Source organism: Theropithecus gelada, chromosome 10 (genome assembly GCF_003255815.1).
Source record: "Theropithecus gelada isolate Dixy chromosome 10, Tgel_1.0, whole genome shotgun sequence".
In the NCBI taxonomy this organism is placed as follows: Eukaryota; Metazoa; Chordata; class Mammalia; order Primates; family Cercopithecidae; genus Theropithecus; species Theropithecus gelada.
In genome coordinates this window covers 8,613,367-8,629,337 of record NC_037678.1, presented here as the reverse complement: position 1 = coordinate 8,629,337, position 15,971 = coordinate 8,613,367, and the positions used below count along the sequence as shown (strand labels likewise).

The 15,971-nt window shown below is 60.6% G+C and overlaps 2 protein-coding genes across 5 annotated transcripts in view; one reads left to right on the top strand and one right to left on the bottom strand.

The window, feature by feature from the left end:
• Positions 1-4,190, top strand: part of SREBF2 (sterol regulatory element binding transcription factor 2) — a 78,928-nt gene extending 74,738 nt beyond the window's left edge. For both annotated transcript variants that reach the window (XM_025398526.1, XM_025398525.1), the window contains 2 exons: positions 1,771-1,882; positions 2,331-4,190. In XM_025398526.1, the coding sequence (XP_025254311.1) occupies positions 1,771-1,882; positions 2,331-2,551 (333 nt within the window). In that variant the 3' untranslated portion in view covers positions 2,552-4,190. The remainder of the gene's footprint in view (positions 1-1,770; positions 1,883-2,330) is intronic.
• Positions 4,191-6,333: 2,143 nt separating this feature from the next.
• SHISA8 (shisa family member 8) lies at positions 6,334-11,893 on the bottom strand. 3 transcript variants are annotated; one of them, XM_025398527.1, is made up of 4 exons: positions 10,936-11,893; positions 7,972-8,105; positions 7,175-7,606; positions 6,334-6,936 (listed from the first exon to the last, which is right to left on the bottom strand). In XM_025398527.1, the coding sequence occupies exons 1-4, from the start codon at positions 11,463-11,465 to the stop codon at positions 6,551-6,553; spliced, it is 1,482 nt and encodes a 493-aa protein (XP_025254312.1). In that variant the 5' UTR covers positions 11,466-11,893; the 3' UTR covers positions 6,334-6,550. The 3 variants fall into 3 exon arrangements, with proteins under 3 accessions (XP_025254312.1, XP_025254313.1, XP_025254314.1); XM_025398528.1 differs by having other exon boundaries at positions 7,175-7,498; XM_025398529.1 differs by having other exon boundaries at positions 7,175-7,321.
• Positions 11,894-15,971: the final 4,078 nt, after the last annotated feature.

Below are 15,971 nucleotides of genomic sequence, written 5' to 3'. Positions count from 1 at the left end.
GGCTGGTGGGGCAGGGCAGATTGGAGCCTGTGGGGCCTGAGCCCAGAACCCAGCATGGGCACCAGCGCATGGTGGTGGAGTTGGCCCTCTGAGGTCAGCCTGGTGACCTGTCGAGCACCTGCTTGGCTCATGCCCAACACTGGGCTGGGCGCCATGTGTCCCTGTGTTCAGCACACGTTGGTTGAGTGCCTGCTGTGTGCCTGGCCCCGGAGCTCAGCAGGGAGCAGGCCACACTTTGCCGCCACAGACAGGGGCCAGCAGGGAGCTGTGCCTCCCCAGGCACATGCTGAGTGGGAGGGCTCTGAGAGCAATGGCGGCAAGTCAGGGCTCCTGGCCGGGTCCCAAGCTCCGCTTTGACTTTCATAACTGTTGGCAAAGTGACAATTTCTCTAGAACCGCACTTAAAGGGAAATTCACTCTCTTTTTCATAGTAAGTAGAGGCTTCGGTTCTGCTGCTGGGTAACATCCTCTTGGCAGTGGCCACATGATCTGAACTAAGTCAGAGGAAAGGTCTATGACTGGGCTTGCCAGGCTCCAGCCATTTCCACTTTTGTTTATTTTTATTGCTACATAATTTATTCAACATATTTGTACCTGTATTTTTTTCTAAAAATTTGTGTGAGATGACTCAGAAGTGTCATTGAGGGGGCACAGGCTGGGCTGGAAGGAGACGGCCTCAGAGCGAGGCTGCTGCCGTGGAGCCTGATATTCAGCCCCTACACCCATCACCCTGAGGTGCTGTGGGACCCACACGGTTGCACTGGGCCACTGTGTGCAGCGAGCCAAGACAGACACAGCAGACAGTATCATCAGAGAGCCATTCCTTACTATGGAAAAGAAGGCATGTACCCCAAGGCCTGGGGCGGTACCCCTGCCTCCTGGAGCCCCCTCTGATCAGCCCTCCGGTCTGCTTACAGCATGGCTGGCAACAATGGCCTTTTTTTTTTTTTTTTTTTTTTTTAAATAGATGGGGTCTTGTTGTGTGCCCCAGTCTGGTCTCAAACCCCTAGCCTCAAGCTATCCTCCTGCCTCCACCTCCCAAAGTGCTGGGATTACAGGTGTGAGCCACCTCGCCTGGTCCAAAGGCCTCCTCTTAAATACCATTTCCATTCTGCTTCTCCCTGCTGAGAGCCCATCAGTGGCTCCCCATTGCCTACCAGGACCAGAATCCACTTGGCAGCACTGAAGACCCTCCCTGAAGACTGAGATATAAAGGCATCAAAAAGAGCTTGAGATTTTAAGAAATGGCAGACCTCGGCCTTGCCCTTCACCCACCAGTGGCTCATACCTAAGCACTGCAGACTTTACCTGCACACCTCTAGACTCTGTTCCTTTCTAAAGATACAGAAAGAGGATACCAAACCTCTCTGGTACCAGCCCAACTGTCCCTCCTCACCCCTCTGTCCCTGCCACACCTGTCCTTTTGTCAAACTTGAAGCAGCCTCCAGGGCCTTGGGGCTTCACCCAGGACACTTGTCTGCCAGCCCCACAAGGTACATCCAGGGCTTTCTTGTCACCAGTTGGGAAAAGCAGGCCTTTTGCCTCTCTTGCCTCTCACCTCTCGTCCCGCTCCTGCCGTTCAGCCAGGTTTCCAGCCTGGCTCACGGTCAGAATAGGGGACAACAAAGCGCTTTTCAGGGGTGAGCAAGGCAAGTTGGTGTGGGAAGGGATGTTATCAGGTGGCAGGCGAGATGGCTCAGGGAGAACTACCCTGGGCATAGACAGGTGGGGACCAGGGGTATGAGGGATGTCACCCTGGCGCCTCCCCAGGTGTTCCTGCACGAAGCGACCGTGCGCCTGATGGCAGGAGCCAGCCCCACCCGCACCCACCAGCTGCTGGAACACAGCCTGCGGCGGCGCACCACACAGAGCGCCAAGCACGGTGAGTCCACCACTCCCCAGCTCACAGGCTGGGCTGGGCCCTGACCCCTGGGAAGAGAGGAGGGAAGGGGCCAGCCCAACTCCCACACCTGGCAGCGGTGCCCAGCACACCTCTCGCCTGAGAATGAAAGAAGCCTGGGGCCGCCCTTGGTGGGCTGCAGGGGTTGCGGTGGTCATGGGTCATGCTCTGCTCAGGGAAGGAGGGTTGGGGTGGCGTCCCCACACAGGCGCACGCATCGAGCCAGGTCATGTGGGTCCATCTCAGTCCCACCATGGGCTGGCTGTGAGAGGCTGGACAAATCCACTTCTTTTCCATGGATTGGGTGGGGCAGCAGACCCCACCTCCCAGGATGGGTGTCAGTGTTCAGTGAATGAGTCCAGGTAACGCCAAGGAACAGCACCGGCTTCATGGCAGACTCTCGGTTCTGACACACATCTCCTTCCCACAGGAGAGGTGGATGCCTGGCCTGGCCAGCGAGAGCGGGCCACCGCCATCCTGCTGGCCTGCCGCCACCTGCCCCTCTCCTTCCTCTCCTCCCCGGGCCAGCGGGCAGTGCTACTGGCCGAGGCTGCCCGCACCCTGGAGAAGGTGGGTGACCGGCGCTCCTGCAACGACTGCCAGCAGATGATTGTCAAGCTGGGTGGTGGCACTGCTATTGCCGCCTCCTGACCACCAGGCTCAGCCCACCCCTCCACTTCTCTCTCGGTTCCTCTCTCCCCCAGCATCCTCCCGCTGAGAGAGGTGGGGAGGAGCCTTGTCATCTTAGCTGTCACCTGCCGAGGCTTCTGGGCCACCTCAGGCCAGCAGGCCCCTGGGCAGAGCCCCTTAAAGCTGCTGTCACTAGATGCCCATGGTCCAGGGCCTGGTGGGCATAAGAGGAAAGGTAGCAGGGCAGAAACTGGGCAGCTCTGACTTGATAGCAGCAGGGGGAGCTCCCAAGCTGCCAAGCCCCTGCCTCCAGCCTTCCTGAGTTTCTCTCTCCTGAACCCTGCTCTCTCCTTTTTGCTTCCTCAGTTTTTATCAGGCTTCCTCTGGGGGACAGCAGTCTCTGAGCACCAGGGAGCAGTTGCCCTCAGGCCCGTGCCCGGCATGCCCTCCCCCCTTTTTATACAAATGTTTTCTACCAGTGTGCTTGGGTTTGCCATGATGCGAGGCTGAGTTGCTGTAGCGTCTTGATTCTCTCCCTGGGTCTGCGTTCCCTCCCCTGTGGCTGGCTGAGCCTGCTCATTGTTTTTCCCTTTATTACACAGGACAGCCAGGGGAGGAGGGGGCCCAGCCCTGGGAGGCTGGTGGGAGGCAGGGGGTAGGCCTGCAGATGGATGAAATAATGTCAGCATTATTTTTTAATTTTTTAAAAAAAATAAATGGTATCTTATTTAATTGTCCTGTTCCTTCCCACTCCCCGCCTCCTAGGATGTCAGCCCAAGCTTAGGTTGGGCCCAGGGAGCTGGGAGAAATGAAGCCACCCATTGGGACTGGGGACCAGGTGCCTTCAGCATGGCTTCTAGGTTCCCTCCTCCCCTACCCCAGCTCCCACCTCCACAGTACAGACTGTCCCCAACTTAACAATGGTTCAACTTCAACCATGTTTCAACTTTACAGTTGGTCTGTTGGGGTATTAAATGAATTTTTTACTTACGATATTTTCGTTTATGATGGGTTTATCAGGAAGTAACCCCATGGTAAGTTGCATATCTGTATATTTTTATCCCTAATTCTTGACCCAAAAATAAACCAGGGCGGCAAGGACCAACCCCTAATCCCTCCCCAGCGGCAAGCCCTTCTTTTCAGAGTGGGCAGAGGGTTGCCTATGGTGGGCACTAGGAATGAGGTCCCCTGCCTTGATGTGTGTCCTAGGAGAAAAAGTCCTACTTTTCTGGACCCCCTGGTGCAGCACCTCCCAGAGACTGTTTCTCCCAGGGCCTCCTGAGTGACAGGGGTCCTGCCTCCCTGTGCCTCGTCCTCAGGCTGGTTGTAGCAGAGGATGGGCAGGTGCCCCAGCACAGACTGGCGGGTGCTCACAACAGGGCCACCTCGATGCAGGCTGGAATGTTGTCCCTGGGGTGTGCTTGGACCCCACCTGCTTGCTTTTTCTCCTGCCCCTCCCCTACTCTCACTGTAATTTATGGACCCTGCCCACCTGCGTGTCGTGTGTATGTCCTGTGCCTTTTCTCACTGTTGTTTGGGGGTGGGAGAGGGTGGTTTTTCACTGAAAAGGGGGATACACCTATGGCTTCTTTGATGTTCAATCAGTCACCGTGTCCCAGACATAGGTTATTCAATAAACACAGATTGGTACCACCCAGCACAAGGTGTGTGAGGGTCTGTAGTGCGACTGCTGTGGTGTCCAGCCAAGGGGCTGCGTGACTTGGCAGGCAGTGGGCCAGGGACTGAGGGCAGCCCCCCAACTGCTGAGAGGGCCCCTGGCCTCAGTCTAATGGGCCTCCCTTGCCCACCTTCTGTCCAGTGCCTGGCACACCCTCCAGCCTGGGATAAAAGGGCTGTGGGTGGCACTTCAGGGGTCACAGGTCACTGTATCCAGGTTCCAGCTTGTTCCCTGGATGTGATGCTGGCTGGCTGACAGATTTGGGGTGCTGACCATCTCCCCCACTGGGTAAGCTGCTCCTTCGTTCCTCCCTAAAGGCAGTGACCCTCTGAGCCAGGAGGCTCACTGGCCCACAAGTCAGATCCAAGTCCAGGTCCCGTGCTTCCCAGCTGGGTCACCTTGGGCAGGACCTGGCCTCAGTCTCCACTTCCACTTGTGCAGAATTGGGAAGCTAAGCCCAGCCATGAACTGCAGCTCCACAGGCTTGTGTGCCAGGACTGAGTGATGGGATGCAAGTTTACAGCGAGTGTCTTGTGTGGCTGGTGAGGCCAGGCTTGGCGTAAGCCACACCAGGGGGAGGACCACAGCCTGGGATGGGCCTCGTCACAGGAGTCAGGATGGGACTGAGCAGGGGGCTGAATCTCTTCAGCTATGAGCCACGTCCTTCTCTGAAGGGTAGTCACAGCAGGCTACACTGCCCTGAGGAGCAGAACAGCCCGGTGAGGCCCAGTTGCTGGTCCCGTGCATGGCTCCATCATTTTCAGGGATGGCCACTGCCCACAGCCTGGGCCTGGCTCCACTGGGATGGAGATCCGGGGCCCTAGGGACTGAGAATGGGCAGGGGGATTGCCCACGCAGCCCAGCCCAGCCCAGCCACGGGGTGTGTCATGTGTTGGGGGGCAGGGGATGGGAGGTGGGGTGAGAAGGAACCAGATTCCTTTGTGATTCTGTGTAGGCACCATGACTCAGCCCCCACCCTCCTCCTCCAGCTCTGCACAGCTGTGGGACTGGGGCAGGACCGTGGGCCCAGGGCTCTGTCCTGGTGCTTCTAGGCCTTGGTTTCCTTAACAGCCTAAAGGGACAGGGAGGGACCCTTCAAGTGGCAGGAGCAGAGACCAGGCCTGGTGGGTTCTGGGGCCTCGGGGCAGTCCAGCCAGCAGAAGGAAAGCTCCAGACTGTTTATATATACCCTGGGAACAGGGAACCCTCCCTCCCAGCCAAACTGCCTGTTCCTTGCCATTCCAGCCGATTCACAGCAATCCAGGAGGGTCCTAACCTGGGAGTCTGCTGGGTGACCTTGGGCAAGCTACTTAGGTCTCAAAACCCGAATTTCCTCCTCTGTAAAGACACACCTCCCTTGAGGCTCTTGTGAATTTCATGAGAAAGGCCAACAAATGGTGGCCATTGTTCTTGAAACAGTACACCACACTTCAGGTACTCGGGAGGGAAACAGACCCGCCTGGGTGGCTTTGCTGAGGTCACACACCTTAACCAGCCACAGCCGTGGCCCCTAGCCTCCCCAGCGTTACCTGGCACAGAGGAGCTCTGTGGATGGTGCACGCAGGCTGCTAGCAGTGCTCTGGGTCACAGCCAGGTGCCGCAAGCCCTCCCGAAGGGGCACTGCCAGGGCCCCCTGCTCCAGCTTTTCCCCCATTTCCTTCAGAGAAGCTCCTGGGAGGAGGCGCCCCCAACCGGAGCACCAGATGTCCACACAGCCCACACCCATTAAGGGGGGTTGCCCGGGGCCAATCTGGCCAAGCGACCTGCAGGCCAGGGGCCGGCCCACAGCCAATGGTCAGTGAGCATCAGCCAGGTTCAGCTAACTCAAGCCGCAGAGTGGCGGCTGGAGGGGCCTCCCCTTCAGTACAGGGTATGGACCCCCAACTGGGCCTCTGGCCCAACAGCCCTCTCTCCTGTGCCTGGGCCTTTGCATGGCTGAAGTCTAACTGTTCCCTCTCCCAGGGCTCCCACTAGCGTGGGCATTAACCCTGACATTCAACCCTGGCCACCCTCTCCAGCCACTTCCCCCTGGCTCCGGCCAGCGCACTGGAGCAGTCCTCCACCCTTTGCACTCGTGTGCCCTCTACCTGCACTGCCATCTGTCCAGTCAATGACCAATGCTGCCTCGCAGCCACGCTGAGGCGTCTTTATTCTCAGGGGCAGGAACCACAAAAAAGGGCATATGTACAAGACGAACCCGCTGCCTGCGGGCTCCAAGACACCAGTGCCGTTGAGGCAGACAAGAGCTGACCTTAAGGCCGGCGCTCCTCTCCCTGTGGCCTGGGGCTCCAACGGGCAGACGAGGGCCCCAGCCCATGCCTCGAGGGGACCGCGGTCCTGCTTCACACGGTGACCTCCGTCTTGCTGTTGGTCCTTAGGTACCGGGACCCGCGGCCCGCGCTGCGGTAAAGGCCGGGGGGGTGCGGGCTGAAGGTCTCGGGCATCTTCTCCACGCTGAACTGGCGCCGGGCCGCGTGACCGGGCCGCCGAGGTACCTGGAAGGCCTGAGCCGTCGGGTGGCGGAGCGGGGCGGTCCGGGCCGGGCGACCGGCGGTCCAGGCGGCATAGGGGCCCCGCGCAGCAGGGGGCGCGTAGCCCGGTGGGGCCCAGGGGCAGGCGTCCAGGGGCGCAGGCAAGTCCGGGGCGGGACGCGGGGCCCCCGCCTGGGGTTGCCGCGGGGACGGCTCGAGGGCGGGAAAACGCTGGCAGAAGTCCCGCGGGCCGGCCTCTGCGGGGACAGGGCAGGGAAGAGTCATGCCGCGCCGAGCACCCAAGCTCCGGACCAGACAAGGGGTCCTGGCTGGAGACAGGGCCGGGGGCGGGGCCCGCTGGGGCGCGGGAGCCGATTGGCCGAGCGGCGGGCGCGCGAAACTGGGAATTTGGCGCTGGGAGCTGGGGCCCTGCGCCTCGAAGTCCCGGAGCTAGCGCGCCCGGGTGCCCTGGCGCCGCCCGCACCCGCCACTCACCTGCGGCCTTCAGCGCGGCTGCCTTGAACGTGGCGTACTTGGCGTAGTCGGGCTGCAGTGTCAAGCTGCAGCCACCCTGCAGCCGCGGGCCGCGCGGGGGTCCCAGGGCGGCTGACCCCAGGGGCGCCTTGTTGAGGCGCTTCTTGTCTGGAGCGAGGAGTGAGACGCGGCTCGGCCCGATACCCCGGGTTACTCCGCCCTCGCTGTCACCTCTCCGCAGCCCTCTCCCTGAGGCCGTTCGGTGAGAACCTGGGGGACCGTTCTCCCGGCGAGGCTGCGAGCCAAGCCTGTCTTCGCGGCAGCCTCCAGCGCCTGGAACAGGGCCTGGCTCCGAGTCACGCGCAGCGGCGGCGGCAGCCAGCCCGGGGGGTGCCACCCTCATGAACGGCTCGCCCGGAGGCGACGCTCGAGCCAGGCGCGGAGTCCTGGGACCTGCTCCCGCCGAGATGGGGGATGTCTGAGGAACAGAACCCAGACGGGGCGTGGGGGCTGCCAAGCCTGCCTGCCTCTCGAGAGACCCAGGGGGAGGCTCCGGAGCCGGAGCCTCAGATCACAGGCCCGGCCAGCAAATCCTGCATCCGGAACCTTCCTCACACATCACAGTACCCCAGACTGGAGGCCACAGGACCCGTGGGGGGTCTCTCTCCATCCCTGGGAGCTGGCTGGCCGGTCGGGCCCCTCACCCGCAGAGGCCGCGGCTCATTTCCACCGGGGAAGCCTCCACGCCCCAGCCGAGGGACCCCCTCTCAGCCTCTCACGCCCCTCCGCGTGCTCAGCCCCGCCCGCCACCGACTCACCTGAGCTGTTGTGGGGGGAGCCCCGGGGGAGGCCGTCCCCCATCGGCACCTGGACACAGCCACCCAGGGGCGGGCCCAGGCTGGGAGGCAATGGCTCCTGGGGGCCCGGCTGCTTCAGAAGCTCCGTCAGCGCCCTGCAGGGACAGCGGTCAGAGGTGACCCTCTCAGTCTCCTACCTCATCAAAAGCCAGCCCCCGCCACCACCGTCTCACCGTGTGGCCCTGGGCAGTTCTTTCAGCCTCTCCAGGCGTTCCTCTCCAGTGCTCGAAATCACACACGAGCTTCCCCTCCCAGGCAGTATCTGCCAGCCTCACCTGTGGCCCCAAGACCCCTGCTTCCCAGAGCAGGTCAGGAAACTCTAATGAGGCTCCCCTCCCCTCCCCTCCCTGGAGGCCACTCTCCGAACCTTCCCCAGGTGAGCCTCCCCTCCCAATGCAAGCTTTCTCTGCTTTCCTGCCTCTCCTCCCAAAACAACTGCTACTCATTCTTCAGACCCCATTAGCGGCCTCCTCTAGGAATCCTTTATTTATTTATTTATTTATTTATTTATTTATTTATTTATTTTTGAAGCAGAGTCTCGCTCTGTTGCCCAGACTGGAGTGCAATGGTGCAATCTCGGCTCACTGCAACCTCCAACTCCCCAGTTCAGCAATTCTCCAGTCTCAGCTTCCCGAGTAGTTGGGATTATAAGGTGCCTGCCACCACACCTGGCTAAGTTTTGTATTTTTATTAGAGATGGGGTTTCACCATGTTGGCCAGGCTGGTCTCCAACTCCTCCAGTCTCGGCCTCCTTGGCATAGTCGGGCTGCAGCGTCTACTTGTAATCCCAAAGTGCTGGGATTACAAGTGTGAGCCACCGCGCCGGCCCAGGATGCCTTATTTACCTGCCTGCGTAACTGCCCCTGCAGCTGTGGCTTCTGCTGGGACCTGGGATAAAGCTGCCATCCCAGGCATGAAGGATAGATGGATGAGGGAAAGGGGATGCTGGGAGACCCCCTGGTGGCAGCCCAGGACCCACAGGCTGTGTGACCTTGGGCAGCCACCTCCCTGGACCCATCACCCAGCCCCCACCCAGCTGTGATGTGACAGTGTCTGTGCAGCCCAGCTGCCTTCAGAACCCGGAACCCATGATTTTCTCCTACTCAGCCTGACTCTGCTTCTGGGGCTGGAGCCTCAAATGGCTGATTTGCGAAGGGCATTCAGGAGGCAGGACACCAGGGATGGCCAAGGTTTGGCTTCAGGTTTGGTGGCAGGGTCTGAAATCATCCTAGTACCTGCCTGGGCTGACCTTCCTGCCCTGCCCACCCCCAGCGGCTCACCTCTGTGGTCTCATCTCTGGGCAAGCACCGCCAGCTCCTCTCTCCCCGACAGCTGAGTAACCTCCACGCTTTTGGGCCTTTGCACAAACTCTTTCCAGATGCCCCCCACCCAAGCCCTCTGAGAAGCCTTCCCTGGCCTGCAGCCCCAACACAGCAGAATGAAGGGTGAGAATCATGGGGAGGGCAGGGACTCAGGACGTACCCACACACGAGCCTACGCTCCATTCCAGGTCTCCCCAGCAGAGAAAAGGGAGTCAGGGGCCATGGGAGCCTGAAGCCCAGAAAGGAGAAGGGACTGGCCTACACCACAAAGCACAGCATGGGTGGGCACCGCCTTCCTGAGGCATCACCAAACCTGCTGTCCCATCCCCAGCAGGTGCAGGGAGTTCAGGATGAACATGTCAGCTGGGCTGCCGCAGTCACCCCTCACCATCATGGCCCTCAGTTCCTTTTTCCCCGCCCCTGTCAAAGAGATACCCAGGCCTCTTCCGTGCTACCCTAACCCAGAATGAAGGGCCCCCAAATTTGGGCAGCCCAGCCCCTACCCCTGCAGCATCCAGAAGCCAGGCCAGGAGGCTTCACCTCCTGAAGGCAGTGCAGGAGCTGAGGGTAGAGTCCAGGGTGCCAGCCCGAGCTTCACCCTATAGCTCTCTGGGAGAAAGTGGGCACTGTGGTTTGGGGAGCGAGGGGTGCTGGAGTGCCAAGGAAGCCCTCACTCCCTGCCTCTGAGGCCCAGGAGGGGGAAGCGTCCACATCTGGCCCACCAGGGCATGAAGGCTTCTCTATGGTCACTTCTAAATACCAGCCTGTCACATTCGGTGTCAGCCGCCCACAGACCCAAAGGGTGCTGGGACCTGGTGGATGAGGGCACAGGCCCCAGGGCATGGGGGTTGCTGGGGGCATGTGAGTGCCACGTGTGGCATGTGGGTGGGAGTTCCAGGGTCAGGACATATAGAGTCCCAGAGTCCTCGTTCCAACCCAGGAAGGGGACCTGGACCCTGTAGTGCCCACTTCACACCAAGCTCAGAATGCAGCAAGCACCTGTCCTGGCCTCAGCAACACAGGACTGTGTTCCAGAGTCCCCCTTCTACGCAGAGGGAGCCCTGACCTTCACCTGGGAGCTGTGGCATGGGGTGAGTGGGGGGAGGCCTCTGAAACCCAAGGAGGGAAGGGCAGCCCTGAGTCACAGCTATGGGGGCAGGGGAGAGGTGGGAGGTGGAAAAGGGGAGGGAAGAGTGGGGAGAAGCAGGAGATGGGCACCCAGAGAGCCAAGCGCCCCTTCCTTTCCCTGTGCCCAAGACGCCCGGTCACCCTCCTGGCCAGCGGCGCCCCTTACCCTGGACAGTAACCCGGTGCTCTCTGTCCAAGGCTACCTGCCCCCCTCAAGCCTCCCCGCCCTCCAGAGGCTACTTGAGCAGGGAAAGGCGGTGCGGCGCCCAGCACGGGCGGAAGGTCAAGGGAAGTCAGGGCGGTGTCCGGTGTCTCCCTGAACTGGGGAGGGGGGGAGCGCGGGGAGACGGAAACAGGAAAACCCAGAGAAGGGGCCTGCTGGGAGGACCAGCGCTTCGAGAGAGGCGGGAAGGATCAGCCGGCAGGGAGAGCAGTCCGAGGAGCGGGCGGGGGTCCCAGGGAGGCGCGCGCTCACCTGGTTACTGTGCGCCGCGCGCGCGGGCTGTGCGCCCTCTCCAGGCCCAGGCGCGCCCCGATGCCGGCCAGCACCAGCAGCGCGGCGACGCCGCACACCGCGTAGACTGCCGTGTGGCTGCGCTCGCGGCCCGGGTCCCGGGGCGCTGCGGTGTCGCGGGCGCGGGCGGGCGGCCGGCCTGTCTGGACCCAGGCCGGCGTGTCGTAGTTGGAGCAGCGGCTCTGGTCGAGGCGCCGCGGCCCGTCGTGGCAGCAGAAGCGGTAGCCGCACGTGCCGCAGCAGAAGCTGTAGGCGCCGGAGCTGCAGTTGAAGGGCGGGTCCCACTGACCCATCACGTCGTAGTAGCCGCGGCAGCGGTCGCCCCCCGCCGGGGCTGTAGTGCCCGGCGTCGCAGGACCCTGCGCCTCCGGGGCCCCCGCGCGGCCCGACGGCGGCCGCGCCAGGAGCAACGCGAGCCGAAGCGCGAGCGCGAGCCGGAGCCCGGGCGGACGGCGGCCGCCGAGCAGTCCCCGCGCCCCGGCCCGCGCCATCGGGCCCGCGCCTCCCGCTACTGCGCCCGGTGCATGGCCGGGCGCCGCGGCTCCCTCCGACTCGGCTCCTCCGCTCCCTCAGGGATCGCTCTGGCTCCCGGCTCACGCCGCCTCGGCTGTCCGCCTCCTCTGGGGACCCCAGCCCCGAGTGGGCTGGGTCTGGGGCTCCGAGGCTGCACCTCCGGTGGGCGCGTCCTCCGCCCAGGTTCACCTCGGACCCGAGCTGCCCCGTCCGCGTCCTGGGATCTCCCCCGGGCGGGGCAGCGGGTCCTCGCCTGCGCGCGGCCCCCGGCTTCTCCCCAGTCCGGCAGGTGTGCGGGTCTTGGCCCTCGTGGAGGCCGCGCCGGGGCCGCGGGTCGCCCGACTCCGCTACCTTCCCGCCGCCTGCTCCGTACAGCCCGCGCTCTGGCTCCGGCTCCGGCTCCCGCTCGGGCTCGGCGCGGGCTCGGGCGGGCGGGGGAGGGAGAGAAGGGAGGGCGGGAGGGAGGCAGAGCCGGGGGAGGAGCGCGGCTGCCGCGAGGGGCGAGGGGGGCAGCAGGGCCCTCCTCCAAAGACTGCACCGAAACATTCCTCGGAACTGGGCGCTCTAAGGGAATCAGCTCTAGGGCCCGCGACTAGAGCATTCCTGTCTTACAGGTGGGGAAACCTGTACCTTACAGGCGCGGAGGTCAAAGCAGCCCGGAATTGCCCTGGGACGAGCAGGACCAGCCTCTCACCTCCTTCCCGTCCTCTCTGTCCGTTCTGATCATAACATAAGAAGAGCCCCTTCCCCTCTCGGCGCCTCTATTTTCCCACCTGTCAAATGGGAAGGACTTCCCCTGGCAGCGCCGCTTCAGAGGGCCAAGGATTTACCCCGCGGCGCGAGCCCAGTTCCAGAACCTCTCGAACGCTGGACTGGGGTCCAGGGATGTCCCCATCCCCGCGTCGATGGGCACAGCCTGGCTGACGCACTTCCGCGATCTGCTCCCTCCCCAGGTGTGAGGAGAGGGGGATTGGGCTCGCCCCTGCCCTGGAAAAGGAAAGCCTGGAAGAGGAAGACCTCCGCCCTGCGCCGACCTGCAGGTCCTTTCACAAACCGAGGGGTAGGGTGTGGGGGCCCTAAGGAGCCCGGACCTGGTCCCAGCAGGCCCAGTGGTGTTTTCGGGGTTGAGTTGAACGGGAGAAGGTGCTGGTGCCTGGCTTCTCCCTGCCTCAGTATCTCATCTTAACATCAAAAACTCTTCCTGGAGGGCAGACTCATAATCTGCCCCTTCCAGGAGGTAGGGGTCGATATGGAACCTCCCTCTGTCCAGATGGAAACAGCACGAGGGCAAGGACTGGGCGTGCAATTGACCCAGTGTGCAGCTCAGGCCTCTGAATGAAAGGACTCCAGCGCCTAGTTTCTGTGAGATGAAGCATTTGGGGCTCCCTAGGGTCCCTCCTGGTACCCTTTCCATCCATCCTTCACTCAGGAACTGGGATCAGCTTATGAAAGTGGAGAAGCTCAGGGAGAAGAAGAGGAAGGATTTACATTTTAAGGAGGATCAAGTCTGTTGCCTGACATGAGGGGCTGACAGGCTAATTTCAGGTATTAATGGGTTCAGACAGGAAGAGGAGGTAACCTTCCCCCTCAGAGCTTCTCCTTGTGCCCTGGCCAAAGACAGCCTGTTCCCCCCACCTACACACACACGTGTGCACACACACGTACACACACTTCCCATCCAGTCCTGAAAATGCGCCCTCATTAAAGGACTCCTTATTACCAGTTTAGAAGAAAAACACAGATGAACAAAGGAATTAAATGAAATTGTTTTAATCCCATGGCCAGAGACAACCACACTAAAATATGCCACACTTTACATCTGGATTGCAACTGGTTTGTAGTTTACTTTTTGCCATCCTTAAACTTTTCGTTTGGCTGGGGGCAGTGGCTCACGCCTGTAATCCCAGCACTTTGGGAGGCTGAGGCAGGTGGATCATGAGGTCAGGAGTTGGAGACCAGCCTGACCAACACAGTGAAACCCCACCTCTACTAAAAATACAAAAATTAGCTGGGTGTGGTGTCGGGCACCTGTAATCCCAGCTACTGGGGAGGCTGAGGCCCAAGAATCACTTGAACCTAGGAGGCAGAGGTTGCAGTGAGCCGAGATCGTGCCATTGCACTCCAGCCTGGGCAATAGATTGAGACTGTTTTAAAAAAAAAAGAAAAAGAAAAAGAAACTTCTCATTTGTGATTCTTCCCAGAGCTTCTGAGCTCTACTTTCTGGAGCGTCCTTTCCTGCTTCCTTAGGTGGCATTCCTAGAAATGGAATCCGTGGCACAACCTGCACTGCTGGTATTGAAGTCCCCACCGCCCTCTGCCCACTGCCCTGGAGGCTGCAGGGGCTCTGACGGGGGCCACTTCTCCTACCTTTCCCACCAGTTGCTGAGCACTGGGTTGAAAGAGGCTTGTCTCTGCCCCCTTGGAACTGGGGACTTTTCCAAGTTAGGGTGACCCTGCTGGGTCAGAGCAAGTCTCCCAGTGCTCCCCCTTTCTGGACCCCCTCCTGCCCCCACTCTTCTGGTACTGGGTGCTTTCCTCATGTTGACCCCTTCAGGCCTTCAAATACATGTACATAGTGACAGCCATTTGTCCGATGAAGGAAGTGGATTCCAGCCCCTCCCAGTGACTGATGTCCAACCCCCAACACCCCCCCCCATACACACTCACACACACATGCCTTCCTCCCCGTCTCAATCTGATTCAGTGGTCGGTCAGCAGCCATAGGTAACCACAACTACTGGGTCTGTGCCAGGCACTGGATACCCTCTCCTCTCCATGGGAACACCTGGCCGCAGGGAGTGAGTGGAGCAGGAAAAGGCAGCTGCGAACACAGAGCCCAGCTGACCCTGACTGGCTGAGTCCTGGGATCTGATTGCCCATTCAGCTGACACTGCCCCAGGTGCCTGGCCATGTGCTGGGCGAGGGGATCTGGAGACAGAGCAGCCCAGCCGAGGAGTGACCCCTTTGCCCTGGACCCCAGGGTCTCTCACCCCATCAAGGCTCCAGGGCACCCACCCCTTATCTCTTCTGCCTGCCCCCCTCCACTACCACCAAGCCTGTGTCACCAAAATTCATCCATTGATCCAGGCTTAAAATAACCCCTGGCATCTGCAGTGAGCCCCGCGGGGCGGGCAGAGGAGCTGAGTCCCTGCTCCTGAAGGGCACCCGCCCCGCCCCCAGCTCCCAATGTTGGCAGCTCGAGTGTACGGGTGTCTGCGTGTGCTTGGGTGAAAGCAAGAGTGTGCATGTCCAGGCCTAGCATGACTATGAGGGCCCTCCCTGCACGGTGGGCATGCGTGTGCACACATGTGTGTCACACACATGCTCCTGTGCACAAACGGCCTTCCTCCATGTCTAGCCCTCACCTGGTGCTCAGTTCTGGCTTGGGAAGGCTGGGGGTCCTGAGAGGTGTGGACATGACAACCAGCTTGTGCTGGGCCTCAATGTCTCCATATTAGATGGTTGGTGACCAGTCTGCCAGCTCTGCTGAGCCCTGGGAAAGGTTTGAGATTTCCTAGAGAGAAACTCAAGACTCAGAGAGAGGAAGTGACTTGCTGTGACTGGCACACAGCCAGGAAGGGCAGGGTCTGGCCTGGAACCTGCACTATGAACCCTCAATCCACATTGTGGCCAGTTCAGCACACCCGGGAAGCACTCCTACCCCACGACAGGGCCCTCGCCAACACCTGACCCAGGCTCACCTACCCCCTGCCTGGACATGCAGGCTGTCGTCTCTTCCTGGAATCCCTTTCCAGCCCCACATGCCCAGAGTTTCTAGGTTTTATTTATTTATTTATTTATTTAATTTATTTTTTTGAGACGGAGTATCCCTCTGTTGCCCAGGCTGGAGTGCAGTGGTGTGATCTCGGCTCACTGCAACCTCTGCCTCCTGGATTCAACCAATTCTCCTGCCTCAGCCTCCCGAGTAGCTGGGATTTATAGGGACCTGCCACCATGCCTGGTTAATTTTTGTTTTGTTTTGAGATAGAGTCTCACACTGTCGCCCAGGCTAGAATGCAGTGGCTCGATCTTGGCTCACTCCAACCTCTGCCTCCCGGATTCAAGCGATTCTCCTGCCTCAGCCTCTCGAGGAGCTGGGATTACTGATGCACACCACCACACCTGGCTAATTTTTGTAATTTTTAGTAGAGACAGGGTTTCACCATATTGATCAGGCTGGTCGTGAACTCCTGACCTCAGGTGATCCACCTGCCTCGGCCTCCCAAAGTTCTGGGATTACAGGCGTGAGCCAGCAGGCCTGGCCTAATTTTTGTATTTTTAGTAGAGACAGGGTTTCAGCATGTTGGCAGGGCGGCTCTGGAACTCCTGACCTCAAGTAATCGGCCCGCTTTGACTTCCCAAAGTGCTAGGATTACAGGTGCGAGCCACTGCGCCCAGCCTTTATCCTTTATTTTGGAGCCAGGCTGACAGGGTTGGAATTCCTGCTCTCCAGGGCCATTCAACCTTTCTAGGCCTCAGTTTTG